Here is a 25,546-nt window from a genome sequence, read left to right as displayed (position 1 = left end):
GCATATGCTTTGGATCCTATTCTCTTTGTCTTGTTCTGTTTAAATTTTGCAATTTGCTGTCCTAAAGTCACACACATATATATATAATCATCAATGAGTCATTAGGATCTGAAATCGTTTCCTTAGCCTTTAAATTTGCAGTAATTACTACTCTGTTAGAAAAGAAGAATTTAGTCTCCAGTCTGCTTAGTAATTATCAGGCAAAATCTAACTTACTATTTTTGGCAAGCTGGTCCACAACATGCTGTTGTCATTCAGTCAAAAGATCATTTAATTGCAAATAAGATACAGTATATGAACCACTTCAGTCTGGGTTCATATCAACGCATAATACGGAAACAGCTCTTGTTAGGATTACTAATGATTTACAGATGACTGCTGCCTCTGTTTTTGTAACCATTCTTGTCCTGCTGGACCTCAGTTCATTCTTCATCCTAGAGTACAGTGTACAGTACATCTGAATAACAGGGCATCTTTTTAAATGTATTTGCTTCCTTGTTGTATTTTTTTGCATTAGTTGTTATGAACTACCTGTTGTTGTGGATCCACAGTGATTCTTAGTTTGTGTTTGTCATCTCCTGTCTGTTCCACCATCTTATGTCAGGTTATAGACACTGATTCACCTCTGGTTCACAAAGACTCTTGCAGTGCCTGTCCATCAAGAAAAAGCCAGGGTGGAGTTCAGGGTATTGAACCTCTCATGTAAATATTTTTGTGCACTGGAGAACTTGCACATTATTATTATTTTGTATCTCATTATGGTTTCCTGTGTTGTATATGGCGTCTGTGACCAATCCCTGCCTTAGACCAAGGTGGTTCAGTCACAGGTGACCGTGCTTTCTGTTTTCATACTCTAAGGCAGTGTCTAAAGATCTCCCAGCCCACATTAGTGTTTGCAAGTTAGTCAGAGCTATTAAATTATTCCTTGACACTTACTTTTATACCCATTTAGTTCTGTTTACAGTATTCATATGTTTATAATGTTTTTGTTCTGTCATGTTGTAAAGCGTCTTTAGATGGTGTTGAGAAAGCACTCCATAAAATATTTTGATGAGAAACTCTGAGTCAGTTTGCACAATTTAATTAAAGACTTATTTAGAATATTTTAACTCATTGTGTTATTTTCTACTCCTTACCCTTTGTTTTTTTTTTTACGTGTTCAAAGTCCAAACTTATTTTTGTCCTACAGTTAGGCAATTTGTATTTGTAATCATAAGATTCATCTGAATGTTAAGTATAACATGTGTTTTAGTTCTGGGTTATTTCATGTATACTTTTGAGTCCAACCCAGTGATTTCATCACTTGACAAGTATCTAATAGTTTGACTTCCAAAGTGTCATGACATTGCCTCCAGCGTGCTTCTGAATTTGCTTGGAAGTAAAAACAAAAGTTAGGAGACCCATGAAAAAAAGTTTTGTGGACAAATGTCTGCAACACTGATAGAAGATCAAAGTTTAGAGAACCTTATCTGTGAAGCCTGGTCTGGCACAGCCCCCTGCTGATGGCTTTCTACAGAAATAATTTGGATATTTACATTAACATTTTGTCTTCCATACTGGTTGTACTGTATATACAGTATTAGGTGGCAATTCACCATGCAGCACGATAATAACACAATATGTATAGGCAAAGCAAACAAGGGGTTCATCGGGAGAATGAAGTGGAAAATCTTAGACTGCTCAATCTTCAGACTTAAATCCAATAAGGTGTGCATTTTTTATACTGAAGAAAAAAGGGAAATCAGAACATCCCGAGAACTGGCAAGAACTCAAAGTGACAGCAGAATAGCATCTTAAATGATTACAGAAAATATTTGGTGAGCTCAGTGCATCACAGTGGTCCCCCTAGAAACAAGTTGGGAATCACTGCTCATTTTCTCCTCAGAGCTGTCTCAACACATACAGTACAGTACTGTACCAGGGTCATTTAGGCAATGACAATCTACAGTTAGAAAATATTTTCATTAGTTTATAAATTTGAATAGTTTTATCTATAAAGTCTTACACTACCATCTGCCACTGTCTTGCAGCATCTGTAACCATAAGGTGAGGACTCCACTACATTAGATTTTCAATTTCTAATTATCTACAGTAAATGACATTGTTACAAAAACTATATTAAATTCTGTGATACCTTACTATCAAGAAGTCATTGATTTTTCTTTGCTGTGTTTGTTTACATTTACAGTAGCTTCTTTCACCCACAAAAGTGTCCACTTGGAGCATTCAAGATATGGTTATAACATTTACTAAAAAATGTCTACACTTAATTTGTAATTCAACAAAATGGGACTTCATTGGAAGGGGATGTGTGATATTTAAAGGCATGTACAGTACATATACTGAACATTTTCAATGGGATATAATTTCCATGTACTGTATGTTTCATTACATGCTGTAGTATACAGTACACTGTATATTTGAGGAAGATTCATTAATATCTCAGATTACATGTGAAATTGTTCCTGGTCATGCAATTAAATAAAATTTAAATGACCAGGTACGCCTCCTTTATTCCATACTGTAAAATATTAAAATAAGAATCCTACAATGTATTGTTTGCTTAAAGGTTTCTATTACATTGTTATTTTCCACCTCTAAAACTATTACCACACATGCGTTTGCGTTTTACGCAGGGTCAATAAATGAAATTTATAGTTACTGTTTGAAAAATAGTAACAGACGCTTTTTCAAGGATAGAAAGTGTAACATTTAAAATATTTTACTGTCTTAAAAATGTTAGTAACACATGTTCAGCACCCGAACCCCAGAAACTCCCCAACACATACTGTACTGTTTGCGGTTAATTTTTTTTTAATTGAAATCCTTTCCAATAGTGCTGTACAGTATATCGGTTTGAGGTAACTAATTTTGCCCATAAAATGCTGTATGCAAGAAGAAAAAGGGGTGTATTCAAGGTTATGTTCCACGTGTTGAGATGCATGCGAGTGCACCTGTCTTCAGGAGTCACTGAATTCTCACATGGGCTGCTTTACAACGTCATACCATCAATAACCCACACCCCACACGATAATACTCTTGTCTGGGTCAGAGAAGCAAAACCGTAGTCAATTGCCCTGTTGTACCGCTGAAACTGTTGAGAACATTCGTGTGGCGTGCATCTCCTTATCAGTAGGACCTTCCAAACATGCGTATCGGTGCTTGCCCAGCAGATATTATGTCATTAAAGAATTTCCTGGAAGCAATTAGCCCCCCTCCACATTCCTTTTTTACCTTTTTTTGTGTTTGTTCTGCCTCGGACTCGGGTGCTGTGTTCTGAGGAATATTTCAATGGGTGTCTAAAACAGAACTCGGGAGACAGACGTAGCTACTGTAACTAAAAGCTGGAAGGAGCTGAGAACATTCTGCGCTATGTGGAAGCGTTCGTCTAAGACTCTATGCTTGTGACTAAAATAAAATCTTGGACTTCACTGCCGATGAAGAACGGGAAGGAAAAAGAATTTGGAAGAGAAGAAGTAAGTGACTTTTGAGTTATTTTACATATAGGATTCATGCATGTTATAGATCGGCTGTTCCTATACATTTTTTTAATTATTTTTGTGTGTCGCATGGCAAGCGAAAGCTGCCAGCTGTTTGGTGCGTGTGTGTGTGAGTAAGGAAGATCCTTCATGTTCCAGCCTTGATATTCGGAAGCGACAGTAATTGCATGTGAACGGAAGATGCAGTGCTGAAGGTACAGTATTGGTGATGCTGTTCTGAGTGTCGTGTTTGGATGCCTTAATTTTTGTAATGTTTTTTGCTTGTCACGTTTATGGTGTGAGGATCGATTTTTAATTTTGATGGATTCGAAAATGTTTTTGTGATTTTAGACGGGATGAAAAGTGAGAAGCTATTTAAGCAACCTGTTAATCAAATGGAGTAGGACCGAGTGTTTATGAAGTGCTTTCCTGTATCTTTGTGTTTCATACAGTATGTCGGTATCTAGCATTTTAAATCAGTAGAAACGTAACTTCTATAAAAAATAAAATTAGTTTAAATGGAAAAAAATGTTTCTTTAGTTTTGTTTGATTGTCATTGATGAAACTGACGTTCTTCATTTGAATTCTCTGATGTCAGTATTCTGAAACTAGTGAGAATGTCTGGTTTAGCTTCAAGTACTGTATATACTGTATTGGTTTGGGTTGCGAGAATTGCGTTTCATTGCGCAGGTGTAGAACAGCTGCCGATTATAAGTACTTATTTCTAAATCATTGTAGAATAATGGTAAATTATTTTGTACAACAGGAATGCGAGTGTAAATGTGGTGACTTCGGTGTCAGGAAGTGTAGCCTTTGAAGTCACCGAATTTATTGATTGCAAATACAGTACGTTTTTCAATTTCAACTTTTTGAATTAAGCATACATTTGCAGTATTGAATAACAGAATCGAAAGCTTTCCTAAATCGTGATTTTCTTTATTTGGAATGATGTTTTTTTTTTAATTAAAGAAATAGAGAAATGTGCTTTCGTTTTCCTTCCTTGTAAAATTAAAGGCTAAATAAAAAACATTTTAGCTCAATTAAAATTGAATTGTTCGCCCCCCGCCTTGGAAATCAGTAGCATGTTCCGGACCCAAATGGGTCTTTAATAATTGCACAGATAAATTGTTTGGACAAAGAAACCGTCTGGCAGAACTAATTGATCTTAGTCAATCCAATAGGAAAGAAAAAATAACAAATGGGAAACGCAAACTTGATTTGATATATAGTAAAATCTATCGTTTAATTAGTTGCATGAAACAACGCTGCCCTAAGGTTTTATCTTGTACTTTTCCACGTTCAAATAAATTAGGAGCGATGATAATTCAGTTTTTGTTAAATCATAAAATTAGTGTTAAATTTTCCAAAACAACAGAATTAGAATAAAACAGTACAACAGGGAGCATCAACCGCCCACCCTCGATTATTACCTCCCTCCAAATGTTCAACCAAAGGACCTGTAAGCAAAGATCAGACTGCAATATTAGAACGTAGAAGTGCAACAGGGGTTTGACCGCATCAGTTGCAGCCCCTTTAATCCCCTCAAACTGTGCAATGGGTTTAAACTGTAGTAAACGTCCATATATATTATATCAATATCAAAAGCAGGATCCAAAGGTCATGCTAAGAATAACAGGACAAAGAAGATGAGACCTCGTGACAGAACCTACTGTAGCTACTATGGATTGACATTCCATAAATGGATAAAATGGTAACCACAGTGCTCCCTGGACAGAGTTTACACCAGGACTAGTGACAGGTTTCATATGACAGGAGCGGCCTACTCTCTGTGATGAAAAATTAAGTAAATTGTTCCATGATTACATTTTGGGACCAAAAAGACTTTTGTGCTAGTAAATATTTTCATTTGTGACATTCAAGCCCTTGTTCCAAACAGCTGTTATGGGTTTGTACTGTATTGTATGTTTGTATACAGATAGAGGAAGCCAGTCCCTTTTTTTCCCCCTGAAGTTCAGTTCATTATGCATAGGTAGTGTAGACAACCCTCCCCTACCCACCCCCCACCCCAGGAACACCGGAGAAAACGTGCATTTCAGAATCGCGATACAATTTTAAAATATCTGTTAGTATATGCCCCCCTTTATCAGTCCTTAGTGAAACAGGAAAAAGGGATTTGCTTGAAAGGGGTTTAACATTATGGACAACAGGAGAATGAGAAAGGCTTGCTTTCTCAGACTTTGTGAAATCTCTCCTCTACACACAGTGGCCCAAATACACAGAAAACATGGTGGTGTTGTGGTCACCATGGCTGCCTCACAGCTTCATGTTCCTCGGTAACCATATTGGTAAAATGTGACCCCAGTATATAATCTACTATTGATTTGTTTAGCTGACACTTTTATCCAAAGCAATTTACATTTACTGTACAATACTTATGCAGCTGGTTGTTTGAATGGAGCAATTCAGGTGAAGCACCTTGCTCAAAGATACAATAGCAGTATCTCAGATAGGATTTGAACCCACAACCTTGAGTTTCAAGTTCAAAACCCTCACCATTGTTCCACATTGCTGCCACTTGAAAGATGAGATAGTCTACAGTGAAGTGTATAATGTGGAGGAGGCAACAAATGTTATCTGAAGCAATATATTAATAAAGTCCTTCTGATTTTGTTATGCCCAATTGGGTCATTTAGGCATCCAGCTGGCCTGAGCATGAAGCTTGGTGTTGGAGCAAATACAAAAAAAGATGATGGCTCATACAAAGTTTGTATTTTTTTCAGTTATAGGGAAGTAATGGCAGTATTAACATCCCTCTGCAATTAATGTTTCTAAATATCAGTATATATCATTTCAAGCAGAAGGAGTCCTATTTAGGTGAATTTTATCACATTGACCAAAACAAATTCAAGAGGAATGTCGTAAAGGTCAAGATATTCATTCTTTGTGCTTCCTGATCTGCTCAGACAATGATATGGAACAGTATGTGTGCATCCAGTGTAGCCTTCTCTTCAAGAGAAACATCAAATAAATGCAGAGACTGGAGAAACTTCAAACAAGCCAATTTAATTACAAGATTTGCTGCAAAGGGTTCCTTGCAGCAAAGTTTCAAAGCTCATACTGTATACAGTGTGCCTGAGCCAGCTGACATTAAAACAGTAATTCTGCTAAGGTTATGGATAAGAAATTCAGCATGCTGTCTAAGCAGTACGTTTTATTCTTTTGTGATACATTTGATTTCCAATTCACTAGAATCAGAATCGTTTATGAGCTTATCCTAGAAAGGCAAATGTGGTTTATAATTCACAAAATTGTGTGAAATGTAATTAAAATCAAGTAGAGTTAACATTAACAAAAACAGAATCACAAACTGAATTCCTAATGCTACAAGGGTTGTACTGTAGTTTTAAGCATAGCTTAAACTCTTCCAATGTACCAGACAAATTTCAATTTTACATAGTAATTTAGATGTAGTCATTTCTACCTGTTTTTTTAACAGGCAGATTTTCACTTTTACATTACTGAGCTCTACTAAAGCATTGCCAAGATTTTCATATTTTCGCTCATCTCCTCAGATGTCAAGTTTAGTCATTTTTTATGTTTTGATACATTTTAACCTTTTGTAATAAAGGATTTTATTATAAAAAATAAACTTATCACATTAAACTTTGCGTTAAGGGCACATATTTCAGAATAGCACCTAATGTTTATGCATTTGCTAACAACTGCATTGATGTAACTATTGTACTGTAAATGAGCAGAAGTATTATTGTTTTCCTACCTGTTGTTTACTGTTGTGACTATAAGCATGTTACTCAATAGTTAACCAGGAATATAATTGCTTTCATACATACTCTTCTCTGCTGTATTAAGGTGAAGTTTGGGTGTTTAAGAGAACATTTGTGGAATCAAAATGAAATTAAAACACAGGCCGTAATGGGAATTTAATTTCCTTTATATGCATTTTCACTTTACAGGACATTTTCAAGGAGCAAATTAAGCTTGTATAAATTGAGATCACTGTACAGTACAGTATGTAACAATTGCCTGGGTAAGATGGTAGTGATATGTAGTCTCAGCATTATGTACCACAGTCAAAAGGGCTTAGACAGTAAAGTTTGTTCATAACAAAACACCAACTCCCAACAAGATCAGAGAGTTCCAGTAGGAATTTGGTTAAACTTTGGTTCAAATGTCATAGGCATATAAACTGAAAGGAAACCATGTCTTTAATTTATAGTCTGCCTAGTTCTTCTGGCCCTAACCCCCAACAAAAACTTAGAAGATACCGTGTGCCTTGGAATACAGTTAATTAAGCATTGGGTTTCTTTTCTTCTCTTTTCACCATGGAATAAACCTTTACTTGTTCCTAAGGTACACTTGATTGTTCTTTAAAGAAGAGGAAGATAAAATAACTACTGTATATTTCCTGAAATATTGTTTGTCCTAACCTCTTAGTTAGTGATGGTTGTCATGTTATATTGCTGTGTGGGAGTCTGCTGCAAAACATTTTTTTTTCTAGAGGATTGAATTGAATTGAGGATATTACATTGTAATAAGTATCATCCTTTTTAGATTTGGTAAGGTTTGTGTTTACTTTGATCTATAGTCATTTTTTATAAATCTGTCCTGCCAGTTAATAACTCATTTTTTGAACTGATTCATGTTCAAAACATTGATAACTAAAAAGCGACTGCAGGCAAAAACATTTAGTGCTTCTTCTGCTCTCTAACACAGAGATGGGGTATCAAATAAATTCTCATAGCATCACCAATTTAAATGATTAATCTTAAATCTGCAAATTATTTGTGTGATACCCAATTCACCCAATTTGAAGCAGCCACTTGGGTGTTTTTCACATCTCTGCTGACTGCTGTGAAACCCATGACTACACACAGGAGAAAACAAGGAAGTGTAGGCAGACTCCTTTGACTCACCCATCTTTGAACCACTTGTCATTTAACACAGGGGTCACAGGCATCACGGCTCTGTGCTGGAGATTCAGTGCCGATTAGAGGAGAGGCAGCCCTCCCTGTCAGAACCGCAGCCAGGAGCCTGATAATCGAGTCAAGGCTGTGCTGCTGAGAGCCAGGAGAGCTAAGGGCTGACTAATCTTACCTTACAGTCAGCGGTGGTCAAACACTTGTGCACCACCACTTGTGCAATCTCGGTTACAGCCAGGCAGCAACATGGCCAGGCTCAAATTTAACTCCCAGAGCTCCACCCATACTCAGCCAGGTGGTGCCTCTGCTGGATGAGCCACATGGGAGGCCTGAGCACCATTGATTTTTCCATGTCTGTGATCATAGAGATTGATGCAATTCTTACAAGAGGTGATTACTAGCAAATTGTGTCCTGTGATAAGCACATAAATTAATACATAACCATATAAACCAATGAAGAGAAAAATCACTGGCAGGTTTATGGCAGGTTTTTAGCTTCCATTAAATTAACATTTTCCATTTTCCATAAAAAGAAAAAGGGCTATAAATAGTGGCCATAACTATTTAACAGCAGTTATTCTTAATGATTACACAGAAAAATGGTAGCAAACTTTGCTGTGTAATTTTACAAAACATTGAAAAAATATTTTAGCATTTAAGAAGGAAGTGTTAGAGTTTTAAAAGCATTATTGGATTTTTTTTCCCTCAAGCTGAGTTATTGTTATTTTTGTTGTTAGTTTCAGAAGTGTTCTGCTGTAATGAATGTACTGCCAGATTAATGTTTTTTCCTGTCTGTTGAAGTCCACAGTCAAGATGATTTTAGAAGTGGTTAATGGCCTTTTGGATTGAGAAAATTAGTTGGCTATAGTTATTTAAATTAAAAACAACAGACCTGTCAAATTCTTTATCATAGTATGGTACTTACATTAAGTTTTTTTTTACTTTGTTGATCATAAAAAAATGTTCAAGCAGCATAATCACTCTTCACTGTGTTTACTGTACTATTCTTTATATTACTGAAAGCAGACAGTCCCAAAATTCTAATAAAACACATCTAAGATTTAGAAAGTGAGTGAAAACCTTTGTTTCTATAATTCATGGCTGCTGGGATAACCAGTTACTAACCCTCACTTTAAATAAGCTAATTTTCTTTTTGCTACAGAGCACAATTTACTCCTGCCTCCTGATTGCAGTTGCAAGTGTTGTAAATGGAGCTCTAGTAAGAGACAATATACAGTAGCTGTGAAAAAGAAGAACAATATTTTGTCACTTGAACACAGGTCATATACAGTATACAGCATATGTACAGTACATCAGATATACAGGTACAGTATGTGGATACAGCCTTGCTTTGTTTATTCAGGAGATCAGCCTACATAATGGTAATTTTCTCTTTTGTTCCAGTGGCAGCACCTGATCTTCTGGATCCAAAATCAGCCACACAGAACTCAAAACCTCGCCTCTCCTTTTCTACCAAACCCATCGTTTTAAATTCAGGGGATGAGTGCGACACAGTAGCAACAGTCATGAAGTGGAAAACAGTCACTGCCATTTTCCTGCTTGTTGTGCTGTATTTGATCATTGGTGCTACAGTATTTAAAGCCCTGGAGCAGCCTCATGAGAGTTCCCAAAAAAGCATCATTCTGGCCGAGAAGCTGGAGTTTCTGTCCAAGCACTCTTGTGTCAACTCCTCAGAGCTGGAGGAACTCATTAAGGTAATGAACCATTTCATCTTTGGCAGAGGCCATTGCACTAGACAGGTTCTCATTTTGGCTTTGTTCCATTAATCTTGTGGCTTTCCAGAAGGAACACGGATCCTACTAATGTGTTTAATAGAAATTATAAGTGGACATTAAGATGATGGATTCCATCATTGTGAGGGTTCCTTTACATGTAATTGGTCATACAATTCCTGACATTTTTGTCATGTAGCTACCAAGGTGATTATGTAACAACAATGTCACTCAACTTTTCTTCTTAAAGTACATGTATTTTTTTTTGTCAGTTTTTGAATATAGAAAATTAGCAGAAATTAAGAAACAAGTACCCTCCCATGATTTGGAGGAAACTTATTTTCATAATCCTTTTGTAGATGAGTTTTATTATAGACAAAACATCGTTTTTTTTTTTTTATTTGACTTGCTCTGTAGCTATATGTTAACTGGTTAACACATTGATGAATAGATTCATTTTACTGAATGATCATTTTTTCAGGATGAAATACAACATATTTCTAAAACCAAAAAATAAATTAATGTTGTTCTCTGTTAATCCAAAACCAAGATTTTGCTGGTGTTTGAAAATGACAGAAATGTTTAGTTTGAAAGAAGTATTAAGAGCAAGATTTTACTATATTAACATCTATCAGACTTGATTGCCAAATTAGTGCAGATAAATCAGACATATAGTATTAAGTCTTATTCACTTTTCATCTCTGTCAATGACATACAGGCCAAGGCGTCCAAAGCTTTTTGGTATTGTAGCTATTTCATCAGAGTGCCTCACAATTAAGACCTTTATTGCTCACATGAATACGAAAAGCGTTAGGAAAATACAGCCACATTATTAGATCCGTGGAGCATGAGACAGAATTCCCCTTCTCTAGGAGTTACAGTCACATGATTTCAAGCCTACAGTATGTCACCTAAAATTTGGTAAAACATGTGGAATGTGATTATGAATTTCGATTTATCTGTACGCTAATCATAGTCTCACCTGAAGGCAATCCTGAAAAAACGAATCCTGGTACAAAACTTAATGTATAATCTTCATAATCTAGTAGACAACATGACAATGTAATGTCATACAGTACCAAAGCTTTTGCTGCTTCCAAATATCCTGTATGTTATGGGATGGGTTTCCTACTGTTTTGGTCAGTGAGTGTAGTACAACCATTGTTTATATAAAAATACAGGGTATTTGTAATCAATTATGTGAAATTAAAAATGTTTGTAATGTTCGGTGCTGTATTTCAGATTTCAAGAGTTTCATATTAGATCTTTACAACTTCCTCCTTGGCATGATTTTTATAATTACGAAAAAAAATCTGTTTTAAACATCCAGAACTTGAGTCTGGTTCACCTTACATTTTTACAGCTGACAATGTGGCTTTAAGGAATTCTTCTTCCAGGCAATTAAACAATGTTTAAACTAAATGGTGCCTGAAGCCATTTACATGCATGAAAAGAGAAATCTTGTACAAACTGTAGGTGAGACAGACTAAAGGAATCACAATGGAGAAAACATCACTTTAGCTTGACTTCATCAAGCTTCATAAAGCTTTGTCAAAATTCTTTATATACTATCTAGAAATATCGAATACTAAATATATAACGTTTTTTACAGCTTGTACAACCAATGAAGTTATTTTTTTACGTAATTTCATACATTTATATAGTATATCATAAACGTAAAATCATATAATAATCATAGCAGTTAAGATGATATTGATAGAGTACTCAAGATGTTACTAGGAATGTTCAGAGCAGTTAGGAGCCCAGTGTTTAGTTATATCTTCATAAGATACATATACTGTAAGATACTTTCTCAAGTCTAGTACTGTATTTATAATCAAAATAATTTGAGGATTTTGCAGCTTGTGGGGGGGGTTGGGTGCAGTGGTGAAGGGGTAGTGTAAGCATGGGTGCCTCCCAGCACTGGTGCCCTGGGTTCAGTTCCTGGGGTGCAATGTGCATGCAGTTTGTCCATTCTCGCTGTGTTTGCATGGGTTTCTTCAGGTGCTCTGGTGTCATCCTGCTGTCCAAAGACATACTGGATGGTTAATTGTATTCTGGGAAAAACTGGCCCTAGTGTGAGTGTGTCTGTGTCTGTGTGTGCCCTGTGATGTACTGGTGTCCTGTCCAGGGTGCATCCAGCCTTGTGCTCATTGCATGCTACTGATAATTACAGGCTCCCCCGCAACCCTGTATGGGATAAAGTGGTTAGAAAAAGATTGCATCATTCGTAAGTGAGATTCTTATTTTTTTATCTTGGTGGGAGTTTCTAATTATGCACCGTCAATTCTAGATGATTAACGAAGTACTAGAAGATACACAAAATTTATTACTTGCTCATTTTGGGTAGTTATTGTTAGTGGCCTTAAGGCTAATTTTACAAAAAACAGTATGTAATTATATTAAAAGATTGTGATGCATTGTGTCTTAGTTTACTATCTATTTTATGTTTTGCTGATACAAAGCAAATTGGCACACTAACACTGCCTTCTTTCTTATATGGGGTTGTTTCATAGAATGAGATTCAGATTCATTGAACAAGAGCTTTAGGCAAAGGTCTTGACGCAAATGAACTAGATAGAAGTGACAGAGCACACAATGAATGTACTGGAGGACTATGTTATGTGCAGCATTAATGTACAGACATGCATCAGTGCTGTCTATTGCTTATGCTTCTGTTATTTCAGTGCTGGTTATTTATCTGTTGATGCAAGCATATCCCTGGTTAGATAACAGCAGCAGGTCTATAGGAAGCTTCTGTACATGATAGGTAATAATAATTCCTTACACTTATACAGTATAGAGCTTTTCAGGACATTCCACTCAAAGCCCTTACAAGTAATGGGGATAGATAGATAAGATTTTATTGATCCCAAAGGGAAATTGATGGATCCCCTCCACCTCCACCAATGTGCAGCATCCACCTGGATGATGCGACAGCAGCCATAGTGCATCAGAACGCTCACCACACATCAGCTATCAGTAGGGAGGAGAGCAGAGTAATGAAGCCAATGGATTATTAGGAGGCCATGATTGGTGAAGGCCAATGGGAAATTTGGCCAGGATGCCGGGGTTACACCCCTACTCTTTTCGGGAAACACCCTGGGAATTTTAATGACCACAGAGAGTCATGACCTCGGTTTCACATCTCATCCAAAGGACGGCGCCTGTTTACAGTATTGTGTCCATGTCACTATAATGGGGCATTAGGATGCACACAATCTGGTGAGTGCCTCCTAATGGCTCACTTAACATCTCTTCCAGCAGCAAGCTTTCCCAGAAGGTCTCCCAACCAGGTACCAGCCAGGCTCACACCTGCTTAGCTTCAGTGGGTAGCTAGTTGCAGGGTTCAGTGAGTTGCAGGGTGACATGGCTGCTGGCTAAATGGCTGCTGCTAGGAAAAGGAAAATGATGCAATGTACTGTAGTGACAGCATCTAATTCAAGCTATATACAGTAGCAGCCCTGCTGTATTCTGCTCATTTTGAGATATCGTGTTTTCTACACGGGTTATCAGTAAAATAATAATACACTTAACGCCTGTTCAAATCAAGGGAAGCCTCAGCTTGCTTTATCAGCCCTGGGCAGTTCTTTAACTACCCCGCTAGGGAAAAAACATGAAGTCTGTTTTTAGGACTGCATTAAGATGGTGTCTCCCATGTGCGTTATGCTGTCTTGCACTCATTTCAAGAATACCTAACATGAATTACTGAGCAATCCAAGGAATTGGCTAGAAGGATAACAGTGTTGGTTGCACAAATACAGCCTGAGGGGATTGTCTAAACATCCTTTTTAAATGCTCTTTGGGCACAGTATTTCATGGCACATTCAATAACGTGGATAATGACACAGTTTAACTAAGAAGTTAAAAGCAAGAACAAGTGAATTTGCATTCACATATTATAATCTGAGTAGCAGGCATAACCTCAAGAGCATAACTAATTTCATTCTGCTTTCTAGTCACTGGATATACTGTAAGTTATATTTGAGGTGTTTCTAATCATTATTAGTTGATTACACAGTCTCATTTTCTATTAATTCCTAATACTATGTAAACACCAGAAATGCAATAACAACATTATTAAACATATTAAACTGGAAATTAGAAGCTAATGTTTTTAGTGTGGGGGGACTTTTACAAGGAGTTGGATCTCAGTGAAAAAGTTACAGGCCCTCCTTTTCTGAACCTCACCATACAGTACATTGCATTATAGTCTCTTTCCCCATTTGCTAATTTAAGTCCTTTATCTGTTTGTATGCAAAGACTCCACCTTTTCATTTTTAAGTCTAATGATGTTCCTTTCACAGTATTAAGGTGGATTTTAGATTAGGTTGAAGTGTCTCACTGCTTAGGATTTGAAGTTACAGAATAAGGAGACAGGAAGATTGCTTACTGTAGTCATCCTAGGTAGCGGTTATTACCGTTACACCCTTAACTGATCTATCTTTCTTTTATCATTGTCAGCTAAAACGTATTACAATTTGCAAAATGCAATGTCTTTTTGTAATGAAACTTGTATGACAGAAGAGTAATAACTTGGGCTCTGTGGATCACAGATGTTCCTGACAGTTTTCTTTTGAGTGCTTCTCTTAACCCATATACTTTTATTCAGTGAGGGTAATAATTTTAAATTGCATTGCAAGGTTCTAGTGTGGCTCTTATCTCTGGACTGCTTTTTTATTCAAAATATGATAAAATCTTTCACATTACTTAATGATAGTAATGAAAAATTGATTGTAATAGTGATTGTAATAGTGAATTAATGGAAACTGTGAATAACACAGTTTCCATTAATCACGTAGTCGTATTTAACACTTAAAGGAAAAAAAGTGGAGATTATTGTTATTACACACATCATCCAGGGCAATTCACTGTACTTCAGCAACAAAATATAACACATACAACAAAATACAAGTTTTAATTTTTAAAACAAGGTTGACATAATACACTTAAAAAATAGATGTGCAGTAAATGGAATGGGAAAGAAAATCTAACATTATATACTGATCTACAAAAGTCTTAGACATCTTGGACACAGTCAGGAGTTATACAGTAATACTGTATATACTGTACAGTAAAACCTCTGTATTTGTAAGGATCAGGTCCCTTGAAATCTCTGCAGATGGTAAATTCCCAAATGCAGAAAATATGGTGTGGTTGTGTGGCTTGAAGTAGTTTATCCTGTATTAGATTTTTTTCTTAGAAGAGTGCATTTTCTTTACTTTTTATATCTATTTAATTTCTATAATAAATACAGCAATACTGTACAGTAATAAAGTTTATTACAGCAAAGTAATAACAGATAAGAAAGTAAATTAAGTTTACTCACTCCCTTCCCCACTCAACCAACTCTTTCTCCTGCTCCTGCTGTATGTCTAATATTTTCTCATTTCTTTTGTTATCCTGTTGCGCAAGACACAAGAACTGAAACTGTGAAACTTAAGAGAACCTAGGAGTTTTTTTGTTATTTAATATATTTATTTAACAAAATAACACTCACATAGGGGTATTAGTCTGATAACAGGTCTACACACAATACACAACTAACTCTTGCCTGACTGAAACTGAATAATTAAAGCATAATCCTTGATGCACATCTAGCCAAGCTACTACTTTACTATGGAGACTGATTCAGGTCAAGTTATGTGGAAGATTTGGAATGTAAAGATTGTCAACTTTAGAAAAGCATTTAGTTTTCTGTGATTTGTTGTAAGCTATATACTATGTACTTAGACACACAGGCTATTTGCCATAAAACACATTGCAAAGCAGTATCTCAAAAAGCCATCTTTGCAAGTTAAATGTAAACTGTTTGGCCATGTGATATCTGACCTTATCTTAAAACTGTATGCAAGTGTGCAACTGCCTTGAAAGATCAATCCTGTCTATGTACCATTGGAGTTTATATGAATGTCTTCCCTTTTCACTGGGTCTCAGGGTGATTATCCATCTGTTCATTTTTTAAACTGATCTGGCTCAGATACCTTTCAGCCCCCACTCTTTTCATTCTGTATGCATTGCACTGGGACTTATTTTGTTCTGGTTTGGTCTGATTAAACTGAATGGAGTGCTTGTGCTTGTGTCTAGAACACAAACTGACTGTGTCTAGAACACAAACTGATAGAAAAAGCAGAGATATTCCCATTTTAGCTGGCTCCATCACATTGAGATGGAAGATACTTATGGCATTCACACATAAATATAAATTGTTTGGTTAAAACAATGTGCTTTGCCTTAAAAAGAATACAAATCTGTCATACCTGCAGAGTAATTAAATGTAATAATTACATAACTCCTATCATACTATTTGGAGCTTTTAAGGCATATATACTTTGTTAAGTTGACATTTAAAAAATACTAGAATGTTCTACCTTTATCTTTTGGTACATCTTTAGAATCATTACATACTAAGAGGTCTAAACACTGTATGCTAATGCTACATCAATACTCATTTGTTGCATTTTTAGTATATTTCTGTTAAAATAAGATACATTTAATCTTTTTTATCAAACAGGAACATGTCAACATGTGTTCTTTCCAGGTACTGTTTCTTCACAAGGTTGTGATTTCCACAGAGAACAGTGGTATAGACTTATTTACAGTATGTGGATTGAACTCTTAACTCCAAGTTAAATCATCACAGGTGATATTTTGAAGGGTCCTAATTTACCCAAGTCTTGTAACTGTAAGACCTTGGATAGTGACTCAACAATCGGCAGAAATGACTTTCTGGCATAGTTTGACAGTACTCCCCAATTTGTTCCCTAAATACCTATATTTACTGTACTAATCATTATAGCAATTGTCATCACACCCTGTGTTCATCACTTTACTCGCCAATGTATTTAACAGTATTTAATGTTTCATACAAACAAGATACTCTTACTGCAGGTACTTGATAAAAAAACATATAAACAATGTTTTGTCTCATATTAACAATATACAAGACATCCGTCCAAACCAAAATTTCAGAAGCTTAGAAACCTGACCTTTCATTCTATCAAGCTTATTTGATTACTAACAACCTATTGATCCAGGGAGAAGCATGACAGAAGTGAAGATTAATTCCACACTGAAAAATACAAAGAAAAAGCACAATATTTTACTTTTGATCCCCTCTCAGTTTTAAGGTAAGGGAAATAAGGTGAAAGGAATATAAAGCTCAGGAGGACAAGCATTAGAGTAGGGCTTACAGTTGGGAAAAAGTCTCCAGATGGAAGGAAGGAAGATCTAAAGGAGAGGTTAGAATTCCGTAAATAAATAGAGAGGATTTAAAAAGAAATTATGTCTATCATGGAGAGAGTGGAAAAGGAGTGATCCACATTTAAGGATAATCTAATACTGCACTGAGGATGAAAGATCTCTCTAAGCCAATAGTTCCCCATTTTACCTCTCCTGGTAATGATTTCATTGACATTTCTCTTTATTTTTTTTACAAGGATTTCAGAATTCCTATTCAAGAAAAACACCAAGAGTCAGGATTATCCATAAGCTAGGGTCACTTTGATCCCACACCTTTTTCTCAGTGACAGACTATTTCTTTTTAAGTCCTCAACAGCCGAAATGCTGTGTTTCTTCTTTCTGTTTTACAGTGTAGAATGAACCTCTACTTGTTCTTTTGCAGCTACAGGCTGACGCAGCTCCCTACTTGAACATCTAGATGTCCAAGAGAGTCAGACCAGACATATTAAAAATAACATTTGACAAATATAATGCTTTACCCTAATGAATCAGTTCGTGATTTCAGGCTACAGTGTTCCATTTTCCTTCCTGATAGCTTGAGAATCTTTTTTCCATGTTCATGCAGTATATAAAACGTTGCTAGACAGTCTATCATTATTAAGATATTTTCTGCTGCAGCACATTAGAATGAGCTGAACTACTACTGTGATACAGAAAGTGCAAGTGCAGCCAGTTGCTTTGACCCTCACTTGCATTTGAGTTTTTTTTCCATTACTTAGTGCTTGACAGTGTGCTGTGCTCTTTTTAAGCAAGTGATTTAGAAAATATTTATTCACATGCCTATGCTCTATAAATGCTACAGATATAAACTGTTCCAGGGGTTTCACACTTTTCAGTTTAACACTTCTGCAACTATCATACTGTACTCAAACTAAGCCTTTTCCTGACATGACTTTGTTGTTCTATTTGCTGTTTTTAAGACCATGGCTTGCAATATAATATTCAAATAATTTAAGAAAATATGAATGGTTTATAAAACGGACACTGTCAGTTATGATTTCATGTACAGTGTAAGTCCAAGTTTCAGTCTGTAATATATTCCAAATTTCTATCATTTTCTTGTTTTAGCTGTTTTGTGTAGTTAACGATGATGTTCTTTGTTTCTCATTACCTATAATTGTGCATGTTTGATGTACAATATTTTGTGTTTTACAACTAGAAGAGACAAAGTGAAAAACAATGTTGTCAAACCAAATACATCCATAGTCCCAAATATGGATCCCAGATTGAAACCCAGTACACCACCATACATCACCATTCTTTCAAAAAATATTCACTCTCTGTCGTATGTTCTTTCTTTGTACCAACAGCAGGTAGTATCTGCAATAAGAGAAGGAGTAAATCCATCAGGAGTGCCCCCCAATCAGACCAGCCTGTGGGATCTTAGCAGCTCTTTCTTTTTTGCTGGGACAGTTATAACCACCATAGGTAAGACAGTATCTCTTTATCTGTCTTACATGAATAACCCTAACATGACTGTGAACACAGCAGTTGAATAAGCTGGACAGTGCTTGAATCAAAAGAGACGATCCTAGTGTGTAGTGGTTACAATGTTGTTTCTGATTGTCAAAAATATTAACTGCTTGTTTTCCTGTTACCTGTGAGAGAAGGGTACCCTAATTCTCCTTTATATCTTCTCTGGCACCTTAAAATGTTTTTTTGCTAGACATATATTTTGAAATTTAGTTCATGCTTACAACAAATGGTGTTATTAACCAGATGTTTGGGTGGAAGTCAAATTCTAATCTCATGTTTCCACTTCTCTGAATGTTTAAGCTCCCTAGCTGCACACAACTTTACGAAAAGTAAATTTTCAACACAGCTTTTTTTGTTTAATTCTCATAACCACCCAGAATCAGCAATTTTACAGCATGTGGTCCAGCAGTAGGAGTGCAGCTCAGTTACTGCTGAGGAGAGAACAAAGACCTCCGATACACACACCAACAGAGTCATTCATCATTTCGCATGTTTCATCTACATGGAGAGTTAATGCTGATCAAAGCTTATATAGTGAAGTTATAAGTAAGGACATTCTATTAAGCCAATGACGTGTAATGAATAAACTACTCTAATTTTAACTATGTTAATACTCTGATGCAGTTTGCTTATGATCACAATCCAAAGTTCAAAGGAAGGTAACTAGAAATATATACCTATTCCCACATTCAGTCTATAATAAATAACACACACTGTGATACAGCATGTTACTTTTTTTTCTTTTTTAAGTATATACAGTACCTGTGAGACCATATGCTTATGCAATTATTTTACACTAAAGATTAATTTGTAATTTGAACTTTTTACTTTTCTGATAAACCCTCATTTACACTGGACCTGTCTACCAGGAACTTTTACTTACAGTTTACAGTATGTTCTATTTTTGCAAATTAAAATGTATAATTGAATGAAACATGGCTTACAAAATTAGACACTGGGGTATTGTTACTTTCTGTTTTGCACAGTGTTCAATAAACAGGGCTTGACATTATTTTACAGCGTAGGTGGCATACTTTGGTAAAATGTTTATAAATGCATCTTTCTGCTTTCATTTACCATATGAGCACTGGCAGATGGGTCTGTGTTGAGAAGCAATCTACAGTACCACAATCAAGGAGCACTGATTGTGTTGCTTGGTAGCTGGAAGTGGGATCATAAGGTCAATCTCCCATATCCAGGTTTGCAAAAGTACTTGAACTACACTGCAGTAAACTAGGGGTCTTTACAAAAGACACACATTTAAATTGACCTAAAATTAAAAAACTTAAACTTGCATTGGTCTTCATTATCAAAAAGGCACACTGCATATTCTGTAATGTATCAAATAGGAAACTGGTGCAAATGCATACATTACCAAGGTGTAAATGCACCAAGATACATGATGATGTTTTTTGTATTGAATAGTGTCTTTATGAACTTCTTTTTAAAGATAGAATTTCTGCTCGGTAACAAAATATGGAATTCTACCATGACTAGTATAAATAAACAACATCACATTATTTTTGTTAAGTTACTGTTATATGTACATAAGTTTTGGATTTGATTTTAAACAGCTAATGTCAGAACATTGTTATTGTTGTACTTTAACATAGCATAACAGACAAAAGATAAAAGAGAACCAGTTTCATACAAAAGCATACAGTATATGCAGTTATAACTGCAATCTAAACAAGGTCAGTGCTTTTTATTTAAAGGTACTGTGCTAAATTTTGTAATGGATAGAATATTAATGGCACATAATTACGGTCTTCTCTTCAAAACAAAACAAATCAGAAAAATTGTAATTTTCTCTTTTACAAAATAATACAATTAAGACAAATCAAGCAGACAAAGATAGATAGATACTTTATTGATCCCGTGAGGGAAATTGCAGTGCAACAGCAGCTTAACACAGACAACACAGCCACAGTGTAACAAATTATACAATAATAATAACACAATACATTCTGTACAATACAAACAGTACAGTGAGAAGTGCACTAAGAAGAATTACTCACAGTCCAGAACACACAAAGAACAAAGCAGAACAGAACAGTACACAAAAAAGTTGTATTGCAAAGGTCCCTGGCATATATTGCACAAAAATGGTTGTAAACGGGAAAAAGAAAAAGAACAGATGTATCAGTTTACTGTTCAGTCCAGAAACAGGTCACTGTCAATGTTGCCTATGCCCAGACGCAAGGTGGATGTTGTACAGTCGTTGTACAGTCTTATGGCAGAAGGCAAGAATGACCTCCTGTAGTGCAGAGGTCATTAAGGAATAGTGTACCTAATACTTTGGCGTTAAATTGCTTGTCTGGGGAAATAGAAACATCTCTGGCTGAAAGTCAGAGCAGTCAACTCCCCCCCAGAATAAGCCCCAAAACACTGGCACAGATTTCTCAGAACAATTGTATTCAATTTGATTGGAGGATGTGTGGCACAGCATCAAGTGAATGAGAGGCACATACAGTACTCTATGGTGCAGGAGATACAGGTATGGGCAAATTAGGGTTTAATTGATTACAATAAGGCCATTTCCAGACAACACAAATGAAAAACATGCAAGGTGTATCCCTCATGGTGCTCTGAATCAAAGCAATTTAGCAGGACATTTTATAGCCAGAGTACAGCTCTTGCCACTCTGTTTTTACCATGAATGGGTGTTTAGAAGTGACCATTCCACCTGCATTAGAAGTATACTGTATAAGATACAGGTAAGTCACATCATTGTGTGAATTTCTAAAGGGATCTTTGTAATGATTTTTTAATCTGTAGTTTAGCACAGGAATTACTTTTTACATGGTACAGTACTTTGTACAAAAAAACTCTTACATATTTATTGGGATGCACTACAAAATTCCACAAATTGATTTAAAATGTTTACTTTAATAAATTACATTCAATACAAATCTAGATAACAAATAAAATGATGTATGGATTGTATTTTCTCTTAAAAAGTCTAAGGAGAATTCAGCTTGAGTGTGGAAAATCAAATATTTACTATCTGCATTTGTTATGGAGCTTTTCAAATGGTTAGAATCTGCTTTGTGCTTCTGCTTTTTGCAGGAATACAGTATATAACAAGGTTAGGTGTTAGCCTGTGATAGTCACCATCTGGTTCTGAAATGAAGACGAATAACAGAAGCTTCAGTACTCGTTGCTAGTAGGAAACAATAATGAGCCGCTTAGGCAATGTTATGTAATGTAAGTAAAAGGCTAAAGAACACATTGATCCCTTCGATGACCTCTCAGTGTGACATTTAAAATATTGTGTCCACTCCCTGGGTGAGCGTGGACTTTAGATGTGCATGTTATTTTTCACCCAGTAAATTTAAACAAACAGGGAGGGAGCAATCCAGAGTCTTTTATTTTATTTTGTAAGGGGACAGCATGTTTCTTCTGGGGGTAGTGAATAAAAAAGCAAACATTAAAAGTCATTCAACAGTATTTTATACTTTCTGTGTCCCAATAAAAACACAGCAAAAAAACAGATAAATGGTAGAATAAGTTGTTGAGTATCTTTGGAGAAATAATGTTTTATTGCATTAATGGGGTTACTTGTGCATATTTTGAGAGCCCTGTGCTTGCCATCACCCTTTCTGATTATTCCTATCATAGTTCAAGTAGGTCGCTGCGTCAGGATGCGTAGGCTGCAAAGGAACAGGTAAAGGTTTATTCCATGCTAAAAAGGGAAGAAAAGAAACACAAAATTTCGGATATGGAGCCTTCTTCGAAAGGCTCACATACACATCCACCAGTTTTCCCAGAAGCAAATTAAACTACTAGTAGTAACCAAAGTTGGTTAGGTTCTATATTTAAGCCATTCAGAATCTCTTGATCCTTAACTTCAATTTCTTCCTCAAGTCTATAGAATTTTCTTGAGGTTCAAGGTTAAATACTGTATATTGTGATTGTTATCTCTGCACAGTTCTCTGTCTTGTAGTGATGATTTATTCCCATAGACAAACTCTTCTTGTGAGTTACTGACCATTCCAGTTTGTGCTTGGTACTATATGTTTTTTTTTTCTGGTTTTGTTTTCTTTTCTCACTGTGGGGACGCTCAGGTCTTCCAGTGCTACCTCTCATTTGACTATGTAAACTGCATTATCCTCATGTTTCTACTGTAAAACAATATGGACTCTCTTCTCCCAGTATGAAGGGAGCTTGTCATGTCCACTCTACCCATTCAGTTTCAGGACCAAATTGGTAATGTAACACCTATTCAGAAAAAGGCAACAAAATGGAACCAAGGAATTATATTCTGTTACTTGTAAATCGGTAGATAGGATAATCTGAACTAAACCAAACGATTATCTGTAAAATAAGATTATTGGGGAAAGTTATCATAGATTTAGAAAAGGTAAGTCTCGCTTTACAAACTTATTACTATTCTTCGAACAAGCGACAGCATTAATGGATACAAATAGAGCATATGATCTGGTCTGTTTTAAATTTTAAAATTTTTTACTAAAGTTCCTCACAAAATATTAATTTCCAAATAGCAGGTGATATGAATTCAAAATAATGTGTGCATTTGGCCTTAAAACTAGTTAATGAAAAGAAACAGTGTACAGATAATGGGGTGAATGCTCAAATTAGGAACACCACAGGAACCTTTATTAGGAGTACTTTACTGTACATTTCATTGTAATTCTGGTTTTAAACTAGTCAAATGTGTCTGTGGTAGTACAAATAAAAGGATTAGCGAAAAATGGGGATGTGGGAATGTGGAAAAGCACATTAAAAAAGAGAATTTAGGATTGGGTTAAAAATTGGTAGGTGACATTTAATGTAAGAGTTTTTCATGTACTGTAGCAAAAATATAAAATAAATATGAGAGACAGCTTGGAAAACCTACTCAAGGAAAAATCTTAGGAGATTATGTTGCAAATCATTTACATATTCTAGTATATACTGTATATGGAAGCAATATATACTTATAGCAATATAAAAGGAGGAATTATTAAGACAACTGTTTACATCCTTCACCACAGAATCCATTTTGAAATGGTAGTTGGTGACAGTACAACAATATTTGATACAGGTGTTGTGGTAGGTACTGTGGGTTTGGCCTCTTTTATTTATTTATGTAACTGCGGATTTTAAGTAATATTCCATCTCCCTCTATGCTTTTCATGTGTGGCATTTATAATTATAATCTTACTAAATTTAAGGTTCATTTTGCCCCCAGATTTCTCATTTATTCATGACACTGCTTTTAGATTTCCTAGTATAATGTGGTACACAAAATGTATTCTGGTGTTATTTTCTTGTAAAACAGTCTACAGTATATTCCTCAAAAGATAGTTTCGTCCATTCTCTCAAAAGTGGTGCATTATTGTTAAACTATTCAATTTTCCTTTCTCTTATGGACAGTAGTTCTGGGTGTTGTACCATAATATCTTCTTACTGGGTCATCTTCTTGACTTCCTGGGTTATCATGACAACCATGACAACTGAAGTTGTGAATTTAGCACTTCTTATAAAGAATATAAAGCAGTTAACTAGCCAGTGACGGAGAACATCTAGCACATGCTGTTTCTATTGCACTTGGATGGCCTCCATTGTGCTGCTTGTTACCTGAGGACAGGCATTCTGTAAGCACTCCTGCAAATACAGCTCCGTACAGTTCCATGTGGGATAGCCAATCAGCACCACCACCTATCTTTCTGGGACAATAAAATTATCAGTCCTGTGGCATTGAATTCAGCTAAGATGAGAACATATGTGTGAGGGCTGTCCATGTAAACAGCATGAAGTTTTGTAGTATTCCTTCCTTTGTGCCAGGTTGCGGTAGCCATCCTGCTCACATAATGTCTCTGAATCATTGCTGGGGCCAACTAAAGGCCCAATTTCACAAACACTATTACAGGCTGGTTTAAAGAGGATTGATTTTAGTTTCATCAGATTACACTGCATTAACCAGCTCAGTGTGTACTAGCAAGCCACGCAAGTTAGTGTCATGACTGGTGTTGTTTGTGAAAGAGATGGGTACTCCATTAACTCTATTAATGCTATGGCCAGGAGGCTATCTTAGGTTTTAACCTAACACAAAGAGTACTTCTTGTTTACCTTGAAGAGACCTGTGTGCAATATTGTAGCAGGTGTCTTGAATAGGTGAGTCTCAGGAAACAGACACACATACAGTATATAGCCTAAAAATGCTTTCTTAAATTTAAAATTAATTATTAGTAGGGTAAATCAAATCAGCATAAACCAGACGGTTGTAATGAAGCTGGGGGCATTATTGGATGTGTGGCTCAGATAACCATTGTGAATTCCAAGTACTCCCATTTGAGAGACACCTCTGTGTAATGGTAGCAGACTCACAGAGGTGAGAACATTTCACTCCCTCAATCAATCACTTTACTCTCTTTACTTGATTTTCTTACCGCTTGAAACACTGTTGTATTGTCTTCTTTGTTGTTAACGTTTGTCTTTGTTGTATTGTTGTATTGGACTGAGCCATAAAACAGATCGCCCCCAGGGGAAAATAAAGCCTTAATTAAATTGAAAAACACTGCAATTCCCATAGGTTTTTTTACCCAATTACTTCCTTTCTCCCTTTTCCACCATACAGTATGTGATGCAGGCATTCTTGATTTATAACTGCAAGGTTTTGGGTTGTGGGTCTTTGAGCAAGGTACTTTACCGGAATTGCTCCAAGAAAATACCCAGCTATATATACAGGTATGGGTGCAAATAACTGTGA

At 35.9% G+C, this 25,546-nt stretch overlaps 1 protein-coding gene across 2 annotated transcripts in view; it reads left to right on the top strand.

Annotated features, from left to right (window-relative positions):
• The first annotated feature begins 3,062 nt into the window (after positions 1–3,062).
• kcnk2a (potassium channel, subfamily K, member 2a) overlaps positions 3,063–25,546 on the top strand; it is a 52,336-nt gene continuing 29,852 nt past the window's right edge. The window contains exons 1-3 of one of the 2 annotated variants that reach the window (XM_006642919.3): positions 3,063–3,476; positions 9,785–10,095; positions 18,666–18,783. In XM_006642919.3, coding sequence (XP_006642982.2) covers position 3,476; positions 9,785–10,095; positions 18,666–18,783 — 430 coding nt within the window. In that variant the 5' untranslated portion in view covers positions 3,063–3,475. Of the gene's footprint in view, positions 3,477–3,617; positions 3,695–9,784; positions 10,096–18,665; positions 18,784–25,546 lie in introns of those variants that run through there. The other variant, XM_015339038.2, reaches the window with a different exon arrangement.

Source organism: Lepisosteus oculatus, chromosome 2, assembly GCF_040954835.1.
Source record: "Lepisosteus oculatus isolate fLepOcu1 chromosome 2, fLepOcu1.hap2, whole genome shotgun sequence".
NCBI classification, from domain to species: domain Eukaryota; kingdom Metazoa; phylum Chordata; class Actinopteri; order Semionotiformes; family Lepisosteidae; genus Lepisosteus; species Lepisosteus oculatus.
This window is presented reverse-complemented; position numbering and strand designations above follow the sequence as displayed.